This window comes from Piliocolobus tephrosceles, chromosome 13 (assembly GCF_002776525.5).
Source record: "Piliocolobus tephrosceles isolate RC106 chromosome 13, ASM277652v3, whole genome shotgun sequence".
NCBI lineage: Eukaryota > Metazoa > Chordata > Mammalia > Primates > Cercopithecidae > Piliocolobus > Piliocolobus tephrosceles.
The window spans coordinates 74,120,027-74,141,579 of NC_045446.1; the positions used below are offsets into that span (position 1 = coordinate 74,120,027).

Here is a 21,553-nt window from a genome sequence, read left to right on the forward strand (position 1 = left end):
TAGCTTTGCCAAACCTTGATTTTTTTTACTTTAAAATCGTTCTCATCAGAATGTCATTTAATATGAGTCTATTTGGAATACAGGTCTTTTCAGGTGAGCAAGTTCAAGGGTACCCTATTGTCATTGTGTTAACAGAAATGCCTCTTTCTTTATTGCACGGAAAAGCCTGTGATACAAATCCAATTCTGACTTCATGGCAGTGCCATTACAGTGGGTCTCTGCACCACTTCTCTGAAATGATTTTAAGATAATCTCTCTAAAAAGACTTAAGCTTTGAGGGAATTAGAATAAACATTAATTCACCAAGTATTTCAAATACCTAGGTTATCCTTATCTGGCTACTATTAAAAAAATAAATTTTATTGTGTATATTTCAGGTTGACGGCATGATGTTATGTCACACATATAGATAATAAAATGATTACTATAGTGAAGCAAATTAACATATCTATCATCACAGTTACAATTTTGTGTGACAAGAGCAGCTAAAATCTACTTATTTCACAGAATTCCTAATATAATACAATTTTATGAACTATAGTCTTTATGTTGCACATTAGACCTCTAGACTTGTTCATCCTTCATAACTGCTACTTTTTATCCTTTCACCTATATCTCCCCCTTTCCCACCTCCCCCCGTAACCACTGTTTTATCCTCTATATCTGTATATTTGACTCTTATTTTTTAAGATTCCACATATAAGAGAGATCACGCAATATTGTTCCTTCTGTTCTGGCTTATTTCATTTAGCATAACGTCCTCCAAGTCTATCCATACTGTGGTAAATGGCAGGATCTCCCATTTTTTAAGGCTGAATATTTCATTGTGCATATATACCACATTTTCTTTATCCTTTCGTCCACTGACAGACATGTAGGTCATTGTCATATCTTGGCTATTGTAAATAATGCTGCATTAAACATGGGAGTGCAGATATCTTTACAAGGTGGTGATTTCATCTTCTTTGGGTATATAACAAGACCAGAGATTGCTGGGTTACACGGTAAATCTATTTTTAATTTATTTAGGAGCCTGCATACTGCTTTCCATAATGGCTATACCAGTCTACATCCCAGTCAATAGTGTACAAGTGCTCCTTTTTCTCCACATCCTCACCAACAGTTGTTATTCTCATCTTTTTGATAACAGCCATCCTAACAGCTGTGAAGTGATATCTCATGGCAGTTTAGATTTGCATTTCCTTGATGATTAGTGTTATTAGGCACCTTTTTGTATACCTGTTGGACATTTTTGTATCTTCTTTGGAGAAATAACTATTCATGTCCTTTGTTCATTTTTAAAATTCTGTTAATTGTTTTTCTACTATTGAGTTGTATCAGTTCTTTATAAATTTTGGTTATTAACCTATCATCAGATACATGGCTTGCTATTTTTCCCCCAATTTGTTTCATTTTGTTGTTTCCTTTGCATTGCAGAAGATTTTGAGGTTAATGTAGTCCTATTTATTTTTGCTTTTGTTGCCTGAGCTTTTAATGTGATATCCAAAACAACACTGCCAATGCCAAGGTCAAGGAAGCTGTTCCCTTATGTTCTTTTCTAGAAATTTTATGGTTTTAGATTTTACATTTAGGTCTTTTAGCCAAATTGAGCTGATTTTTGTATATGGCATTAGAGTCCAATTTCATTCTTTTGCATGTGGAGATTCCATTTTCCCAGTATCATTCATTGAAAAGACTAGCCTTTCTTCATCATGTTCTTTTATTTACTTTGTCAAAAATTAGTTGACCATGTAAGTTTGGATTTATTTGGCTACTATTTCTTTAATGACATAATTGTTTAATTACTTTCCAATGGCATAATGTAAAATTAAATGTGCCAGAAGCATTGGACTGAATTCCTATAGTACATATTATCTATACTATCTAGTACTTTAGCTATACCATATTTCACAGCACTACTATTCATAATCTTTATTATTTTGCTCCATGTTGCTATATAAGTTCCATGTGCTAGTTAATCCTTGGTGATGTAGCCCAGGTCAGGGACTGTGGAACTGGAGAGAAATGAACCTGACTGATGTGTTTGAATGCTGACTGTGAGTTCTCCATTAAGCCGTAAGCTTCTCCAGCACCTCTCACATTTCTCTTCTAGATAAGAGACATTCCGTTATTTCTTTTTTCATTTCAGTGTCTGACATTTGTTTATTCACTGATCAAATGTTTCCTGCATACCTGTTATTTGTTGGGCTCTGTGCCAGATAATAGAGATATGGTAAATAATAAAAATGATAATCAATAATCATAGCAAACACTTATATAGCCCATATTACACGCCAGGCACACTATTATAAAGTATTTTACATATATTAACACAATCAAACCTTCACAAAACTTATGGGGTAGCTATTATAATTACCTTATTTTACAGATGAGAAAAGTATGTTTCCAAGAGGTTAAGAAACTTTCCCCAAGTCATTGATCTGGTAAGTGTCAGAGGCAGAATTCAAAGCTAGATAGTTTGGCTCCAGAAACCATACTGTTAACCACTCAGTTTTACTACTTCTTCCAGATAGACAAGGTCCTTGCTTTCCTGAAACCCACATTCTAATAATACACAATTGCTTGTGGAATGAATGGATAGAAAAATAGACTCATGCAGAGAGGGAGAATGTAGAGGAACTTCAGGTATGGAGAACACAGTTAATAATGGCAGCCCTTAATAATACAGAAATAACAAAATGATAATAATAAGAACTAATGTTTATTTAATACCTGCATGTCATATATTTTAGGAGTACTATGTCATATATTTTGAAATGAATCATATAACTTATCATCAGAATAGCTCCAGGAGGGAGATACTATTAATCAGGGAAATTTTACGGATGAGAAAAACTGTTGTTTAAAGAGATGAACTTGCAACAAAGAGGTCACACTACCTCCAATTGTCAAAGCCATCAGTTGGATCACAAGCCTCCTTAAGAGATGAAAATGAGATTATATTTGTATGTTGATTCGTTAAAAGCTAGGGCTCATATTACCTGTTCTTTCTCCCTTTAGGAGAACAGGGTTTCTTTTCAAGCTTACATGTAAAAGTAGACTAATTCCAAAGTATTATAAAAGCTTGAGGAATCATTACATTTCCCACTTAATCCAGTGGTTATAGTATATTGCATCATCTTAATACACTGACCAGTCAAAAAATAAATAAGTAAAATGGAAAGCAGCTTAATATATCTCACTGATCTCACTGTCTCTTCAAAACCTTCTTACACATTTGATTAATCACTTATTTTAGGGCAGTTACCACTTGTGCCTAGATAATGACTTATTTTTTATTCTTTTTATTTTTTTGAGATGGAGTTTTGCTCTTATTGCCCAAGCTGGAGTGCAATGGCACGGTCACTACAACCTCTGCCTCCTGGGTTCAAGCAATTCTCCTGCCTCAGCCTCCTGAGTAGCTGGGATTACAGGCATGAGCCACCACTCCCACCTAATTTTGTATTTTTAGTAGAGACAGAGTTTCACCATGTTGGCCAGGCTGGTCTCAAACTCCTGACCTCAGGTGATCCACCCACCTCAGCCTCCCAAAGTGCTGGGATTACAGGTGTGAGCCACCGTACCTGGCCGATAATGAACATTTACTTGTGATGGTCTACAGTTTAAAATGTATATGAAAGTGGTTGTTTCCTCTAAAAAAAAAAAAAAAAAAAAAAAAAAAGATTGCCTAAGGCAGCTTTTAAAACGGTGACTGGCCCACAGAAACATCTCTACTGAGAGAACAGAAAAGAAACAGCATCTGGTGCCATAACACAGGGGAAATGAGAAGTCAATAATAATTAAAAATAAAAACCAAAGGCTAGAAACTAACTGGATTAGATTATAAGTGACACTTATAACAGACCAAAGCTCTGTTTCTGACAAGGGCTTATTGTCTCTCTCCCCAGAGTACAGAAAGTACACAGCTCATTAGATTAACAGTGAAAGAGAAATGTGGTCAATGCTTATTAAATTGCACATTTTGCCATTTTTAAGGTGGGCAGTGAAATGATCCAGAAAATATTTCCTTCAACAGCATTTTCATAGAGTGACTTTGCTAACAGAGTCTTCAAACCACTAGGAAAATATTTAGACCATAAAGCAGAAGTTGAGGGAAAGGTAGTGGTGAGAAATGGGGCAAGAGGATATTGGGGAGAATAATAATAGTAGTTTAAAATAGTGGTAGTTCACTCAGCTTCTATTTGGTGACTGAAATACTGAAAAATTTACATAGATTTCAGTCACAGAACAGGTGGTATTATGATATTGGCAACAGAATGTAGTGATTAAAAGCACATGCTTTTGAGTCATGCATACTGAAACCTGGACCCTGATGCTTCCTAGCTGTGTGATTTCGGGAGACTTGTTTAACCTTGTAAGCTTTAGTTTTGACATCTGTAAAACAGGAATGATAGCAGTTACTGCTTCAAAAGACTATTGATTTAAATGTGTTGGCCTATATAAAGTGACAGGCACAATACAGTTCTTTATGTTAGCTCTTATCACTAATACTATTGTCATCATCTGTAAACAGGATTTCTTGGTGAAAATTTTCGCTGATCATTTTCTTATAAACATCTGTGAACTGATGAGTTTAATTAGGGTGCTGCTGATGAAGCTTCTGTGTGGTCTTTTTAAAAATTCAGAATAGTACCGGATTTGGACCAAAAAGTGCTCTTTTGTGCTGAAGTCTTCAAAATGTTTTCCACAAAAGTGAGTTTGTTTGGGTTAATTATGTGTGTGCATTATCCTATGAACTCTCAAGATAAAGGGCCTACAGCTGGAGCTGATTGTGTGCAGTGAGAAGGGACATTACATTGATTGGCTAGTTGCTCTTGTCATTGTTTGTCATTGTTTTTTTTTTATTCTTTTTTTTTTTCATTTGCATCAAGTAGCTGCCTATAATGGTGAACACTGAGCAACTGGCCTGGTTTCAAGGAAAAAAATCATGTGAGTTTGATTGAAGTGCTCTCTGTGGGGTGCAACACACAGAGGGGGACATATGTGCAGCCTGGCTGTGTGTTTGCTAATAGGAAAGTGGACTGAGGCCAATAAAGAGAGGCTGGAGGTGAGACGACTCATTCTCTCAAACAGAAGAGGGAGCACTGAATTTGAACATGATGCAGACAAAGGAAGGCAAACCAGCTGAAGAAAGAGGTGCCAAGAGACTTGCAAGGAGGCATGGCAAGTTTTGTGGGAATTTGAATGTGTGTAAGCAAACGTAAATGTGATAATACGAAGGTGGGAGGTGTGGGGGCATGAGAATATGATAATAAAGAGGAATGGGCAATATAGAGATGGAGAGATACTGACCTTTCCATGTTCTTGCAGGAATATCAGTATGGTGGGATGAACTGGGAGGTGATTACAGACATTAAGGTTACCTAAGGCATAGTACAAGGAAACGTGGAACTCCAGAATCATTGGTAAGAAAACTCTAAAGTTGACTTTTAAAAAGGAAACAAAGTGGCTGATCATTAGGTTGTAAGATAAATTACAAAGCAGACCAATCCAATGTAGTAATGCCAATACTATGAACATAAATATGCATAAACCAAGGATTAAAATCTCCATAGTACTCTGAAATTAACTATTATAATAAAAGGTATTCAAAATAATAACTGTTAATAAATAAAAGGCATGTTAGTAATGATTGTCTTTGGATAATAAATATTTTCTTGTTTTTCATCTTTTCAGAAATGAATATGTATGTTATAGTTAGAGCCAAATTAACTCTAAATGAGAAAGAACAAAAACTTTAAGAAAGAACAGAAGCTAAGTACAGTGGTCTCATTATGGAACACACCTAGCATCTTCTCATGAGTAATGAAAATCAGAATGGGAAAAAAGAAAGTTAATTTCTCAAGCCCAGTGAATAGACTTAAATTTACTAGAAATAATAGTCACATGTTAAACCTTGCTGTTTCTAGAAACGAAGGCAACTTGATACCGTGAGAGTAATTTCAAATGTAGAATCAGATCGGATCTGGTTTATTTCCTAGTTTCATGAATTTAAGTCAGTTAACATATTTACTAAGAATTCATTTTCTTACATGTAAAATGGGAATTATACTTATTTATTTGTTGATTTGTGTTTATCAGAAAAGAATGATACCATGAAGTTGAAAAGACTCTATATGATATAAAGCAGCATACAAATAGAAATCAAACAGCCATAAGCAGACATCATGCTTTGTTGATCTTGCTACTGTTCAGGGCTCTTTATGTGGAAATCATCACTCCCTACATTGTGAAACAGTTATTCCTATAGTGCCACTTCCCGCCTCCAAGAATGACCTTCTCAAGGGCAACTGATTAGATCATATTCATCTCTATTCCCCTAGCTGATGCAATATAAATACTTGGCACTTAATAAGTGTTGAAGTAGTAGGCTAAGTTTTAAAAAAAATGATTGCAGAACACCAAAGGAAAAGCAATCAAAATTCCCTATTTTATAGAAAGAATGAAGCATTTGTGTTGCATTCTATTTTATATTTGTGTTGAGTCAGAGAGGAAAGCAATAAGAATGAAGGTCATTCAAGCAACAATACACATTTATTGGATACTTGCTCTGTTCCAGGCACAGGATATGAGGATGAAAAGCTGGTACAAAATGTTAGCACCAGATTATATTAGTTTATAAGGTACACAGTAAAAGCTCCATCACTGTGATTTTATTCTTCCTTCATTAATCATTAATTCATTTCTTAACCTTTTACTCCATATAAAGAGAGAGGGCAAGGAAGAATGGTTATTTGGATTTACTCAAATTTCTTCTCTAGCAGAGGTCACCAAAATGGACAGTATGATATGAACCCTAGGGCAATCTACTGGGTACAAGAGGAAAACATTCACATTTCTATTAATATTAATCACATTGATATTTATATTTCTTTTTCCATTTTCATATGTTTTAAAATGTGAACAATATATTAGCATAGTGATATATATGTAATTTAGAGGAGAGAAATATATTAGTGGCAACCTTTTGTGTTTTACTGATGGAGTGTGCTATTAAGATAATTTTAAAATGACAGCAACATATGATACTTATAGAGCAAATTCTATAAAGAGGGCTATTACACTGAGTATAAGCAAAATAAAAAGGAATGCCATAGGAGGTTCTAACCCTTAAATAAAATATGTCATTGCAATTACATTGTATTATAACTTATTACATTTGAGATAAATTAGAAGAAAGTTCAAGAAACAGTTGTCCAGGTTTTATCCTGCTGTTTCAGAAGTGAGTCTAACCTCAGGGGACAGAATTTTGAGAGTGAACTGTTCTAAATTTTCTTTAGCCAATTGCAGGAAATTGCTAAATTATACTCTACTGGCTTGATAGAATGAGCACTACCACCAAAGTTGTCCTTAGGAGATGCAGTGGTAGCAGCAGAATGGGTTAGGGTGTGGTTAGATCAAGGTAGGATGGTGGTTCTTAATCTAGCTGCACATTAAAATCATTTGGGAAACCTAAAAAAAATAAATAAAATGAAGCATGATCCCTACCCCAGAAATCCTGATTTGATTATTCAGGGCTGACTGAGGATTGGGTATTCACAGTGTTCAAGAGCTTACCTTGAGATTCAAACATATAACCCAAAATCAAGAATCAGAGATGTTGACAAAACCAGTGAAAGGAATTTAACTTTAGGACATCAAAATCTATGTATGAATCCAATTTTACAATTTACTAGTTATGTAATGTTGGAAATCCCTTTGTCATCTCTGAGTTCTAACTTTCTCTTCTGCAAAATAAGAATAACGGTAATGACTATCCTAACTACCTCTCAAAGATGGTGGTTAAGAATAAATGAGGTGTTGTAGGCAAAAGATCTTTTCAAGATGAAAGCAATGTGTTGTTGGTAGGAAAGAGACATGCTCAGAGAGTTACAGGTCTTGGTTCTAAGTTATCTAAGATTGGTATAACCAATGAATGTGCTTTAACATCCCATTCATTATTCAGATAATTTCTATATATTCGCAATGTCTTCAATTTGATTTTCTTATTGATACTTGGATGAAATCAGGCAATTTTGTAAATTTACCAAAAACAACAATAATTTCAGTCATCACAACGAATACTCATTCAGAAACTTGCATTGTTTCTACTCATATTTCCTAAAAGTATTTGATGTCTTTACTCTAGGATACTTATTTTCAAATAAAAATAAGAGATGCTCACACATAGCACATCCCGACTATATTCCACTAAACACTAGTTTTAGGTGTTTTGTTAAGTATTACTCTAAGAAGAAGATTCCATGATAAAACAGATATGTTAATTAAAATCAAATTGCTTACTTGACGGCAGGACTTCATAGAATTTTTAATATCCTAAAATTCATTGATAATCTACAAGAGGATTGGGATACAAGTTGCAGAATTTAGCAAATGTATTTGGTCACAGAGTCTATTCATGTGACAATATTTTAGAGAACAATATTTTAAAGCATACTTTTGGAAATACCAATCTAATATAATGCTACTATGGTATAGAGGCCAAAATAGAAGACCAAAGATGGATGTGACTTGCCCAAGACAGATTAGGTAAAATCAGTGCTAGGTGCCTGTGACTGAAATCCAGCTTTCTCATCTGAGTCCAAGGTCTTTCCATTTGACTTCAATGTCTCTGTTACTTTTCCTGTCACTTACTACTTCCCTTTAAGGAAAGAAAACACAAGAACTAATTCTCTGTAAAAGGTATAAAAGTTCTCTCACTGACAATTTTTTTCTTTAAATGTCGAGCAGGGTTTATGGAAAGAAGAGGCTAAGATTTTAAACCTTAAATTACAATGTGCCGAGGGGCTTTAACAACTAATAACTAATGCTATCCCTGCAGAGAAGACAATCGAATTATCCTGGATTCAACATTTCTGGTTTATGTTGAAAAGGGGGAAGAAGTTAACACTTTTCTAATATATTGGGCTATATATACCACCTTGGAAGGGCTTAATAAAGCCAATATGTGAAAATATATGAAATAATTTAAAAATCTGTTATGCTGTTAAACTCTGACTACCACTGAATTTCAAGGCCAAGAGAATCTATTTTGTCTGAGACGACAATACTAAACCACTGGTACAATCCACAAAATCCGATGTCACTCTCACTTTACCATTTAAAAAACAAAACAAATTCTAGAGAACAATAAATTCTAAGTAGCCAAGGAAATTTTAAAAAATATAATTTTGCTAAAAAGAACATATACCATGTATTTGGGTTGACCCATCAAACATCAGAGTGGTCTGACATTATAGTCATCTTATTTAAAATACCAAGAGGCTTATTGCAAAGGTGACAGACAGAATAACTGTTTCTTAAAGTAGAATATTTGCAAAGGTCAGATGCCATACTATTACGTGGAATTTTTAAAGTGGGAAATAAGATTGTAAGGAATCTAAAGAAATTTTGTAATAAGTGTAATCTATTTACAGAAGATAAATGAATGTGTGATAAAATTTACTGGAAGGGAGAGAAAAGGTCTAAAGCATCCTAAAAAACTAAGAAGTGGAAAAGTGGAAAGACATAGCTCTTTCAAACATATGTGGAAGAGGAATTAGTCTTCACCTTCTTGTTTTCAAGGGACAGAGCTATGAATAAAGGGGGACATATATAGAAAAATATATTTTAACAGAATTTTAAGGAAAACATTTTAATGATACTTATTACCTAATAAATAGCTTTTGGGAGGTATTACACCCTTAAAGGGGGTTCTATGGGAGGTCAGAGACTGCTTCACATGCTTGCTTTTCTGATGTACCAAGCAAAAGTTGATAAAAGATGGCCTTTAAGATAGATATGTTAAATTCTGAGATATAAGAAGAATTTCAGGGAGAAAAAGTACCCAATATAGATGGTATGATTCAGGTGGTGCCCAACATTATAGCTATTTTGCTTGAGAAACTGGAAGAGTTATTGTTATTATTAACTCTTTAAAAAATGACTGTGCTCTCAGTAGAGGGCAGTTGCTAAGAGACTTCCTGAATTGTGAGTATTCAGCCATGAAAATCTAAAGAAATTAATGGAGTTTTATTTTAGACCAGTTTACTTACAGAACTCCGAGTGAATAATATATGGTGGAATTTTTCCTAAGAAGTGACAGAAGGAAGTGGTGCAAATTGCTTTAGAAAGAATAGCATATTTAGAGAAAAATATGCAGAGTATGGTACAGCTGGTACATCATAGAATCTAAATCATTTGTACTTCCTTTGTGGGAGGAGAGTAGAAGAGGGGGAAGATACAAAGAATATGAATGTAGGGTAGTAAAGGGAAGAGGAGGTGGAAAGGAATGACAGAAAGAGAGCATTAATAAATATTTTTGGGTTGAGGCAAGATAATTGTTTTTGTAGGGTGGCTTCAGTGATTTTGTCTTTATTCTCCTTTTCAGGGTTATTTTGCTTGCAAAGTATAAAATGAATCAATTTCTTTCATTTCCAGTTTCAACTTGGAAGTACTAATTACGTTTTCCTTACATAAGAGAGGAGAGACCTATTACTGTTGAAGGTTCTTTAAAAAAAACAAAACAAAACTATGCTTTAAAACTCAAAACAGTTAAGGATTATGTCACAGCTATTTTTGAAATCATTATATCTACAATGAATATCAACAAAATGGTAATAAAAAATAGTGTAGTGCCTGGAAAATCCTTTGACAGAATTATTTGGAGCAAGTTTTTTTTTTTTTTTTTTTTTTTTAATTTGGAAATAAAACAAAAAAAACCTAAACAGAACTTCAAGAAATAAGCACATAGCATTTACCATGATTGTACAATAGCAGTAAATGAAAAAATACCAGAAGATCTGCCTACAATCAAACTCTTATGGAACGATGAGTCAAAGGTCAAACCAGTAACTATCTAAGACAGTCATTACTTGAGAATGAAATGGTCCTCTTCATTTTTCTACGTAGCACTATGTAGAATATGGTTATCACAATTTATTCTATTCCTAAGACAACGTTTCAAGCAATAAAGTTTATATTCCAGAGAGAAGTTGTTCAGGTCTTGTACCCTAATAACAACCTTTCTTGTCCAGAAGATAGAACAACATCATAAGAACAAACTTTTACATCAAAAACAAACAAAACAAAATTCAGAATTTCTTGAGCATGAAAGTGGTAGTGGCTTCAGGTGGTAAAGCAGCCCAAAACTCTTAAATGTAACTTTGACTGAAGTCATTAATGGTATATTTTTTGCCCATCCAGTTTTCTCATGACAGAGTTCCTTCCCGAATAGTGGCTACTGCCTGGGACACAGTAGGTGGGCAGCACATACTTGTTAAAAAAGTAATTAATGAATGACAATAATGAATAAAGGAGGAAAGGAAAGAACTGATTGACAAATTTAAGGAAACTAATGAAAACATGTTGCACAAGAGGCAGTATAGCTTGGTGCTAATGCGTGGTCCTAGCCAGACTGCCTCAATTTGAAACCCAGTTTTGTCCATTGCTAAACATATGATCATGGGCAAGTCAGAAAACCTGTCTACATCTCAGTTCTTTTTTGCTCATATAAAATGTGTTGCTGTTAGAAATATGTTATATTACAAAAAAGCCCTTTATAAAAGAACATGGAACTTAGTAAATGCCAGGTCAATGTTAGCTATCAAGATTATTACAAAGATCTTATCTAACACAAAGCTTATTGAACACAAAGGTCATTGGCAACTATGAAATTAGACCACTGGGATTAAACATAGCTCTCTAAAGCCGAGGGAAGTAGGCACAATAAATATAAAATTTGGAGGTTCAACTCCAAAACTTGCACAGGTCATAAAAATTAATCTTCTATTGAGATTGGGGGCTGATCCTCCCCAGAGACTTCTCACAAAATTGTTGGAGATAATGGCTCCTTGCAGACATAGATTAGAAGTCCTCTTTTACAAGGGTAGACATGTGACTAGACAGATACCCTAATCTTACTTGAGAGCTACCTACTATTAATTTTCAATATTCGATTATTATCCTGTAGATTTTGGCATACAACAGTAAATGGACATAAGGCAGTTTTATTAACACAGTCCCAAATGCTTTGTTGCTTATAATTGCCTTAATTTTGCTTTAGGTTATTGTATAACTCCATGGTTCAGAAGACTGGCTGTGTGTCACTGTCAATCACTGCCTAGGACGCCTGAAGCATGTGAGAAGATGGCAAATGAAATAGCTATAACCCAAAGGGGGAGGAAAGGAAGAGATCCATTTACACATGTAGCAGAACTCAGATTATAAATTATTGGAAGTCAGGTGCTGTGTCTATTCTGGTTGCACAAAGGACCATGGATATACTCTTATCAGTAAGCCAGGTGCTGTTTCTGTTGTTATGCAAACCCCACCTCTCCGGCAGTCTATAAATAGCAGTTGCTCTCCCTAATAGGAGACTCATTATATTGGAAGAACAACAGATAATCTCTACGCCATGTGTATCTAAGAAAATTAATGAAAATTTAGGTTTGTTTTGAAAATGTCAACAAAATAGATACATTGTACATATACTTTTGAGATCTCTTACTCATAAATCTGCTGTCTCTTCTTTTCAATTTTTGTCCAAGGTCTAAATTGTAGACCCCTCACAAATTCATATGCTGAGGCCCTAAACCCCCCCTGACTATTTGAGGATAAGTTCTATAGGAGATAATTAAAGTTAAATGAGTTAAAGATGGTGCTGGAATCCAATAGGACTGGGCCTTATAAGAGGTGGCCTTATAAGAAGAGAAAGAGAGAGAGAACTCTCTCTGCACAAATACCTAGGGAAGGCCATGTGAGGACACAGTGAGAAGGTGGCCACCTGCAAGTCAGGAAGAGAGCCCTCACCAAAAACCTAATTGGTTGGAACCTTGGACTATGTAGTCTCCAGAATTGTGAGAAAATAAATTTCTGCCATTTTAAGTCACCCACCCTGTGGTATTTTGTGATGGCAGCCTGAACAGACAAAGACAGTCTTACACTGGAAAACAAGAGCTTTATAAATACACACACAGTTTTGCTGGAGTCACACTCACCATCAGTAGTCTATCTCCTACTTGCAACCTTCCATCTTTTTGTGCAGCTCCTCCATCTATAATTTTAGTTACATAAATGCTGTTGTCTCCAGGAATGTGTTGGTTCCCCACACCTCCTGCAATACTGAAGCCTAAACCTATAAGAAAGGAACAGAAAATGGAAAGCCTTGTTTTGTTGTTGTTGTTGTTTTTAGAAAATGCAGTTAGCCACATTTTAACAGTTTTTAAAAATGAATCTTCAACTTATTGTAACAGCAATAAATAACACTAAAAATTTTATTTCAATCTAGTTTGTTATTTAAACATTTGAAGGGTTGTTGATTAATGCAAATGAGGCAGATTTTGAAGTCAACCCCATGTAAGTAGTTTTGTTCTATTTCCAGACTGTATGCCTAACTGCTTTCCTCAGCTATCCTGTTTATAGGGGTAACTGGTTAGAGCAGGGATCAGGTGAAGGATGTGGAGGAGTCCTAGGTGAGCCAGGAAAAAGACAAATTTAGTCCTGCTCATTGTTGGTCTATGGGCTCATCTTCATTGCTGTTGTTACTCTAGCATAGAGAACAGAAGTACTACCAATCATCTCGGCAGAGACTTGGATACTCTTGATATTTCAAGATGAAAAATAGAATTGCTCAAAAATTGAACAAATTCTGAGGCAAGAGCCATGAATAAGTTACACTGTTTAAATATACGTAATAATTTCAGAGAGAAGATAAGAAAAAGAAGCTAGATGCTTGCATTCCATGTTTTCTTCTCTTGCCACCTTGTCATATTTTATATTTTCTAGCATTTATTGTTATTAACTGATTGATTATGAGGCTAGTCACACACAAAAGTGAATTATTCCAGTATACAGTCTAAAAAATAGAAAAACTTCTTTAAAAATATTCTATTAGATAATAAAGAATAAAAAGAACGTTAAAAAATTGATTAATAAATAAATTAATTTATTTTTTGAGACAGTCTTGCTCTGTTGCCCAGGCTGGAGTGCAGTGGTATAATCTTGGCTCAGTGCAACCTCTGCCTCCCAGCTTCAAGTAGTTCTCCTGCCTCAGCCTCCTTAGTAACTGGGATTACAGGCACATGCCACCATGTCTGACTACTTTTTTAAATTTTTAGTAGAGACTAAAATTGTTGGCCAGGCTGGTCTTGAACCCCTGACCCCAGGTGATCCACCTACCTCAGCCTCTCAAAGTGCTGGGATTACAGGCATGAGTCACCATGTCCGGCCAAAAACTTTAAAATGTATACTTAGACTATTATTTTTATAACATGGCAGAATATTAAATCATTTTAAACATGGTGATTGTCTCTTTTAAGATATGATTTTCACTGTACTATGGCTTATACAATTTTAACTTATATTAAACTATGAAGCAATAACAAGAATAGAGGACAGTCACGCACTGCGTAACAACATTTTCATTGTATTATCATTGTAATCTATCAATGATAGATTACACATATGATGATGGGCCCAAAAGATTATAATGGAGCTGAGAAATGGCTATTGCCAAGTGACATTATAGTCATTGTAACATCATAGCATATTGATTACTCATGTGTTTGTGGTGATGTGGCGTAAAGGAACCTAATGCACTTCTAGTCATATATATAAAAGTATAGCATATACAATTGTAAAGAATAAATAATACTTGATAATGATAATAAATAACTATGTTCTTGGTTTATGTATTTACTACACTATGCTTTTTATTGTTATATTTGAGTATACCCCTCTCCTTATTAAAAAATATTATTTGTAGAAAAGCCTCAAGCAGCTCTTTCAGGAGGTATCCTAGAAGAAGGCATTATTATTACAGGAGATGACAGATCCATGCTGTAACATTTTGCATGGTATTGCTCCTGAACATCTTCCAGTTGGACAAGATGTGAGGGTAGAAGACAATGATATTGATGATCCTGACCCTGGGTAGACCTAGGCTAATGTATGTGTGTGTTTCTTCATTTTTAACAAAAAGTTTAATGTGTAAAAAAAAAAATGAAAAGCTTATAGAATAAGAATAGAAAAAAGAAAATACTTTGTATAGCTGTACAATGTGTTTGTTTTAAGCTAAGTGTTATTACAAAAGAGTCAAAAAGTTAAAAAATAAAAAATATACAGTAAAAAAGTTATGGTAAGCTAAGATTAATTTATTATTGAAGCTTTTTAAAAATAAATTTAGTCTAGCCTAAGTGTACAGTGTTCTTCAAGTCTACAGTAGTGTACAATAAAGTACTAGGACTTTACATTCACTCATTACTCATTCACTGATTAACCCAGAGCAATATCCAGTCCTATAGGTTCCATTCATGGTAAATGCCCTGTACAGGTGTACCATTGTTTACCTTTTATTTTTTACTGCACTTTTTCTATGTTTAGGTATGTTAAGTTACATAAATAGTTATCATTGTTTTGCAATTGCCTACAGTACTCAGTACAGTAACATGGTACACAGGTTTGTATCCTAGGAACAACAGGCCATACTATAGAGCCTAGGCTTGTAGTAGTCTACTTGTTTCAGTTTGCATAAGTACGCTCTATTATGTTCCCATAACGATAATGTTGTCTAATGATGCATTTCTCAGAATGGATGCCCATTGTTAAATGACACATGAATGTATTTTTAAAAATTATTATGAAATCATTTTAAAGGAATAATAGACTCTATAAAGGTATGAGATTTTTTTTTTTTTTTTGAGATGGAGTCTTGCTCTGTCACCCAGGCTGGAGTGCGGTGGCGCAATCTCGGCTCACTGCAAGCTCCGCCTCCAGGGTTCACGCCATTCTCCTGCCTCAGTCTCCCCAGCAGCTGGGACAACAGGCGAACGCCACCACGCCTGTCTACTTTTTTTTGTATTTTTAGTAGAGATGGGATTTCACCGTGTTAGCCAGGATGGTCTTGATCTCCTAACCTCGTGATCCGCTCGCCTCTGCCTCCCAAAGTGCTGGGATTACAGGCGTGAGCCACTGCACCTGGCCAGGTATAAGGATTTTAAAAATCCATTTCAGAGTATGTTTGAATGCTCATTCAGTACCATACTTGCAGCAAACATTTTCATTGCATTTTACAATCATAAGATAATTAACATGCAAATTACTCAAGAAGATAGATATTGATCAAAGGCCTTTTGACTAAAGACATAGTTTCTATAGCTTACTTGGCTTAAGACTTTTTTAAAAAAATCACACACCTAGTAAAATAATAAAGCTATCATTAAAATATTTGACATTTTATAAAACAATAATAAAAAAACTTAAAAATATTAACTCTACTTTACTATACTTTTATTGAATAAATATTGGGTAAAGTTATATGCTCTTAAGATAGCAAAAATAGTTAATTGGAAAATGATGGCATAGTAAATTATAAAGCAACATCTCTGGAATTATATTTGAAATGCAAAGATTGTTAAATTAACCATAATAGTTGTTAAAAATAAATGGAAAATTGATTTAAATTGATAGGGCAATTAAAGCAAGTGTTATCTAATTTCCTTGTGATGTGGGTAATTAATTTTATTGATGCTTTGCCACCCCATGGAACCATGAATATATTTGCTTGCCTCAGATTTACAATTTGTTTATTAAGCAAATGATGACCAAAGAGTAAAACATCCCCTACTGGCTTTTCCTATAAAATTTAAAATACATATCAGCTCATGTTTCCCAAAACTGTTACTTTATTATATATGAATATAGGGAAGTTTAAAAAAATATATTTACAAAACTTTCTTAGCCACATACTAAGATCAATCTACCACGTTTATAAAAGTACAGAGGTTATTCCAAACTCTGAAAGGAGAAGGTTAAAACAAATTCAGAGACTCCAATTTACATCCATGATGCCAGCAGTAAATGCCACAGTCTTAGCTACAGAAGAGCTATAGAAATAAATCAGCACCATAAAGACGGTTAAGTCCAACAAAGACAGCAAGTATGTAGTTGACATTTGAAGTTGAAGACTGCACAAAGACAATGAAATCACTATGGATACTATAGGTAGGTAGGTAGGTAAGTAGGTAGGTACGTAGGTAGGTAGGTAGATAGATAAAAATCGAGTAACATTTTTTCTTCAGATTAGGTTTCTGTACTTCTTTTTAACTAGTAACTCTGTTCAAGGTGAAGCAAGGTATTTTTAGTAAATGTCCCTCTCAGAGCCAGAGCATGTTTTTGAATGTACACAACTAGTAATTTTTCCAATTTCCCTTACTTTGATGTAACATGCATGTGTTTAAAAACAATTAAAATTTATTTAACAGTTAACCATATTCTAAATATTCAAGATGATAAATAAATCTGTAGTTTATGTCTACATTGAGAATATATGTTTATTTACAGGTGGAAATATCCATCTGTGCTATAAGATTGCATCTATCCTCATTCATTTATTCATTCACACATCCATTCTTTCAATAAGCATCTCCTGAGTACGTACTGTTCATTGTATTACCAGCTGCTATAGAGCACGGCCAAAGTAAATGTAAAGAATTTTTTTCCATTTTTAATTTTTAGTTGTTATGGATACATAATATATGTAAATAAAGTACACATGAGAATTTGATACAAGTATACAGTGTGTAACGATCAAATCAGGATAACTGGGATATCCATCACCTTAAACATTTATTATTTCTTAGAGTTAGGAACATTTTAATTCTGCTCTTAGTTATTTTGAAATATATAATACATTATTATTAACTGCAGCCACCCTATTGCACTACTGAACACTAGAAAGATCTATTTCTTTTATCTAACTGTATGTTTTTTATCCATTGACCAGAAACACTATAATAATAATGATCCAAAAGTGAGTTCATATGGGTGAGTGTAGTTGAAACATGTCTGAAGCAATGTTCTAAGCCCAGATAATGCAAGTAATTTTTGGACAGCTATTCTATGAAGACAAATGTGGGCTAGGACCACTGAGCAATAAGACCAAACACAAATTACCTGGGTGTTTCTTGCATAGACTCTGTTAAAGCAGGGGCAGGCTGTCTATCTTATAAGACCTAGACAGGCTAAGGCATGCCATGACTAATGCCCCTGTCCCCCATCCCTGTTACTAATTTCACATCTCTTCCCTTCATTAGCTAATTTTTCCCTCCTTCATTCCACTCAAAACACACTCGTATCATTGATATTCTTTTTTTATTTTTACTTTTTCCCTTTAACTTTTATTTTAAGTTCTGGGGTACATGTGCAATATGTCCAGATTTGTCACATTGGTAAATGTCTGCCATGGTAGTTTGCTGCAAAGATCAACCCATCAATGTGATACTAAGCCCAGCATCCATTAGCTATTCTTCCTGATGCTGTCCCTCCCTGCTTCCCTCCCCCTGACAAGCCCCAGTGTGTGTTGTTTCCCCCATGTGTCCATGTGTTCTCATCATTCAGCTCCCACTTACAAGTGAGAACATGCGGTGTTTGGTTTTCTGTTCCTGTGTTAATTTGCTGAGGATAATGGCTTCCAGCTCCATCCATGTCCCTATACAGGACATGATCTCATTCCTTTTTATGGCTACATAGTATTCCATAGTATATATGAACCACATTTTCTATATCCAATCTATCATTGATTGGCATTTAGGTTCATTCCATGTCTTTGCTACTGGGAATAGTGTTGAAAAGAAAATACAATGTGTATTTATCTTTATAATAGAATGATTTATATTCCTTTGGATATATACCCAGTGATGGGATTGCTAGGTTGAATTTTTTTCCTCTAGGTTTTGAGGAATGCCACACTCTCTTCCACAATAGCTGAACAAATTTATACTCCCATCAACAGTGTAAAAACATTCCTTTTTCTCCACAACCTCACCAGTATCTGTTTTTTTTTGTTTTTGTTTTTGATTTTTTAATAATAGCTATCTCACTGGTGTGAGATGATATCTCATTGTGGTCTTGATTTGCATTTCTCTAATGATTAGTGATGTTGAGCCTTTTTTCATGTTTGTTGGCAGCATGGGTGTCTTCTTTTGAGAAGTGTGTTTATGTTCTTTGCGCGCTTTTTAATGGTGCTGTCTTTTTTTCTTGTAAATTTGTTTAAGCTCCTTGTAGACTCTAGATATTAGACTTTTGTCAGATGACTAGATTATAAAATGTTTCTTCCATTCTGTAGGTTGTCTGGAACTCTGATGATAGTTTGTTTTGCTGTGCAGAAGCTCTTTAGTTTAATTAGATCCTGTTTGTCAATTTTTGCTTTCGTTGCAATTACTTTTGGCATTTTCGTTATCAATTCTTGCCTGTGCCTATGTCTTGATTGGTATTTCTTAGATTTTCTTCTAGGTTTATTATAGTTTTGGCTTTTACACTTAAGTCTTTAATTCATCTTGAGTTAATTTTTGTACAAGGTCTAAGGAAGGGGTCCAGTTTCAATTTTCTGCATATGGCTAGTTATGGATGCCTTCAGCTTTGTTCTTTTTGCTTAGGATTGTCTTGGCTATTCAGGTTCCTTTTTGGTTCCATAAGAATTTTAAAACAGTTTATTCTAATTTTGTGAAGAATGTGAATGATAGTTTGATGGGAATAGCATTGAATCTATAAATTACTTTGGGCAGTATGGCCATTTTCATGATACTGATTCTTCCTATCCATGACGATGGAATGTTTTCCCATTTGTTTGTGTCATCTCTGATTTCCTTGAGCAATGGCTTGTAGTTCTTGAAGAGGTTCTTCACTTCTCTTGTTAGCTGTATTCCTACAGCCTTGATATTTCTAAAGTATTCAGACATAGTCATAGACTGTCAACTTAGGGTCTTTGCTACAGCTGTTCTGCTACATGGAATACACTTCTTTCAGAGCTTTGTTCAAGTATCAATTTCTGTAGGAGCTGGAACCTAAGCTCCCTATTTAATGCTGTCCCCTGACTGTATATATTTTTTTCCTTACCCTGCTCTAGTTTTCATTTTCCCTTAGCACGTGTTACCTTGTAATATCCTATATAAATCATCTACATATTTTGTTTGTATGTTTTTTACGTTCTGTCTCCTTGGTGAAAACATAAGCTCTGTGATGACAGTTTTTTGGTCTATTTTGTACTATGCAAGTATAACAAAAGCAGGTACATACTTGCCTCTTAAATATGTATTAAGTGAAAGAATGAATGAACTAATGAATACAAGAGGACAAGGAAAGTCCCATGTCTCTCAGAAAGTCCCCCCTTAAAGATGAAATTAGTGACTTTGAATGAGCAAAGGGCAGAAACAGTGAGCCATGGTAGGTGCAGTCAGAACTGTATAAGGCATCACATTGCCTCAGGTAAACTTTGATGAGCTCTCCATCCTCAACCTTTCAGGGTTTATGGTAAGCACTGAGCAGGCAATGGGACAACAGCAGAGGCAGCTTCACTTTCTGATTCTTTCATCTTATAACTGTGCAAATTTGAGTTTCCATTTCTTTGTAATAAAGGAGTAAGTATATTTATATTCTATGGTGACTGGCAATAATAGATGCTTGATAAATAAAGCGCTCTCAATAAACTGTCAAGTTGTTGGGAAAACAAGACACTAACACTTTGGCATAATCTAACTGGTTTGGATGAATTCTATATTGCTACTAGCATTATGTGAGGGGAGCATGACTTACTTCTTAGAGGAGAAGGAGAATAATTAACAGAAGTTTTAGCATTTGGACTGGGTCTTGATAGGTGAAGTTAGAACTGATAAAAGAAAATGCACATTTAAAACCAACATATCTTTGGATTCCAGGCTGGATAAATGACTAAAGAGTCAACTGTCCTGATTTATGTCACACAGGGCTAATAAAGTCCCATTTTACTGGGCTGAAAATTGAAGCAAAAATGCCTGGCAATCAAAACATGTACTTATGATACAGTAAGCCAGAGTAGTCCCTACTGAAATGAACACAATGAGTTCCTGACTCAAATCGGATGAAGATTTGTGTAAGGAAACTGAAAATGGCCAAAACACTGATTTTGGGGAAGTGATAGTTTTGTAACAACTAAAGAATTGGTTACCATTTTGAAAAGAAGTGTCCATGATAAAGAAATAGCTCTGGACCATCACATGATGACAAAGTAGTCGATTATAAAACAAAGTCAGTGAAAAGAGTTGGTAGTTCTCACCCCAAAATGCTGATTATAACACCACCTACTGTGGAATGTTGGGCTATAAAGAATAAGACTAAACATTACCACATGTGGGTCATAAACAAAGCTGACACAGAAAAATGTAAGTAATCATTTCACAAAAGGAAGTAAAGTCAGTGAATATTTCAGTACTCTAGTAAAAGAAAAAGGCTTGCCAAATTTAAACACCTAATCGCTCAAGTAATTAAAAATGACCTGTTTGGCAATCACTTGATGCACATACAGAATTTCAGGATTACATCAATTATACAAAGCTGGGTTCATCTTTTCAATTTTCTTGCATATCTCCAAACAGTGATTCCTCATGTCAAACATAAGAAATGCAGGCATAAGCACAGGAAAGTCTGAACTTGATTAAAGTCTTTAACTGAAAGTTTTTCCACACAAAATCTTTTTCCCATCCTGTAAAAAGAGAACACCATGAACGGATCACAGTTCACT

At 34.7% G+C, this 21,553-nt stretch overlaps 1 protein-coding gene across 9 annotated transcripts in view; it reads right to left on the bottom strand.

Moving 5' to 3' along the window:
- DLG2 (discs large MAGUK scaffold protein 2) overlaps positions 1-21,553 on the bottom strand; it is a 2,237,713-nt gene that overhangs the window by 528,021 nt on the left and 1,688,139 nt on the right. For all 9 annotated transcript variants that reach the window (XM_023209277.2, XM_023209278.2, XM_023209276.1 and 6 more), the window contains one exon: positions 12,999-13,135. In XM_023209277.2, the coding sequence (XP_023065045.1) occupies positions 12,999-13,135 (137 nt within the window). The remainder of the gene's footprint in view (positions 1-12,998; positions 13,136-21,553) is intronic.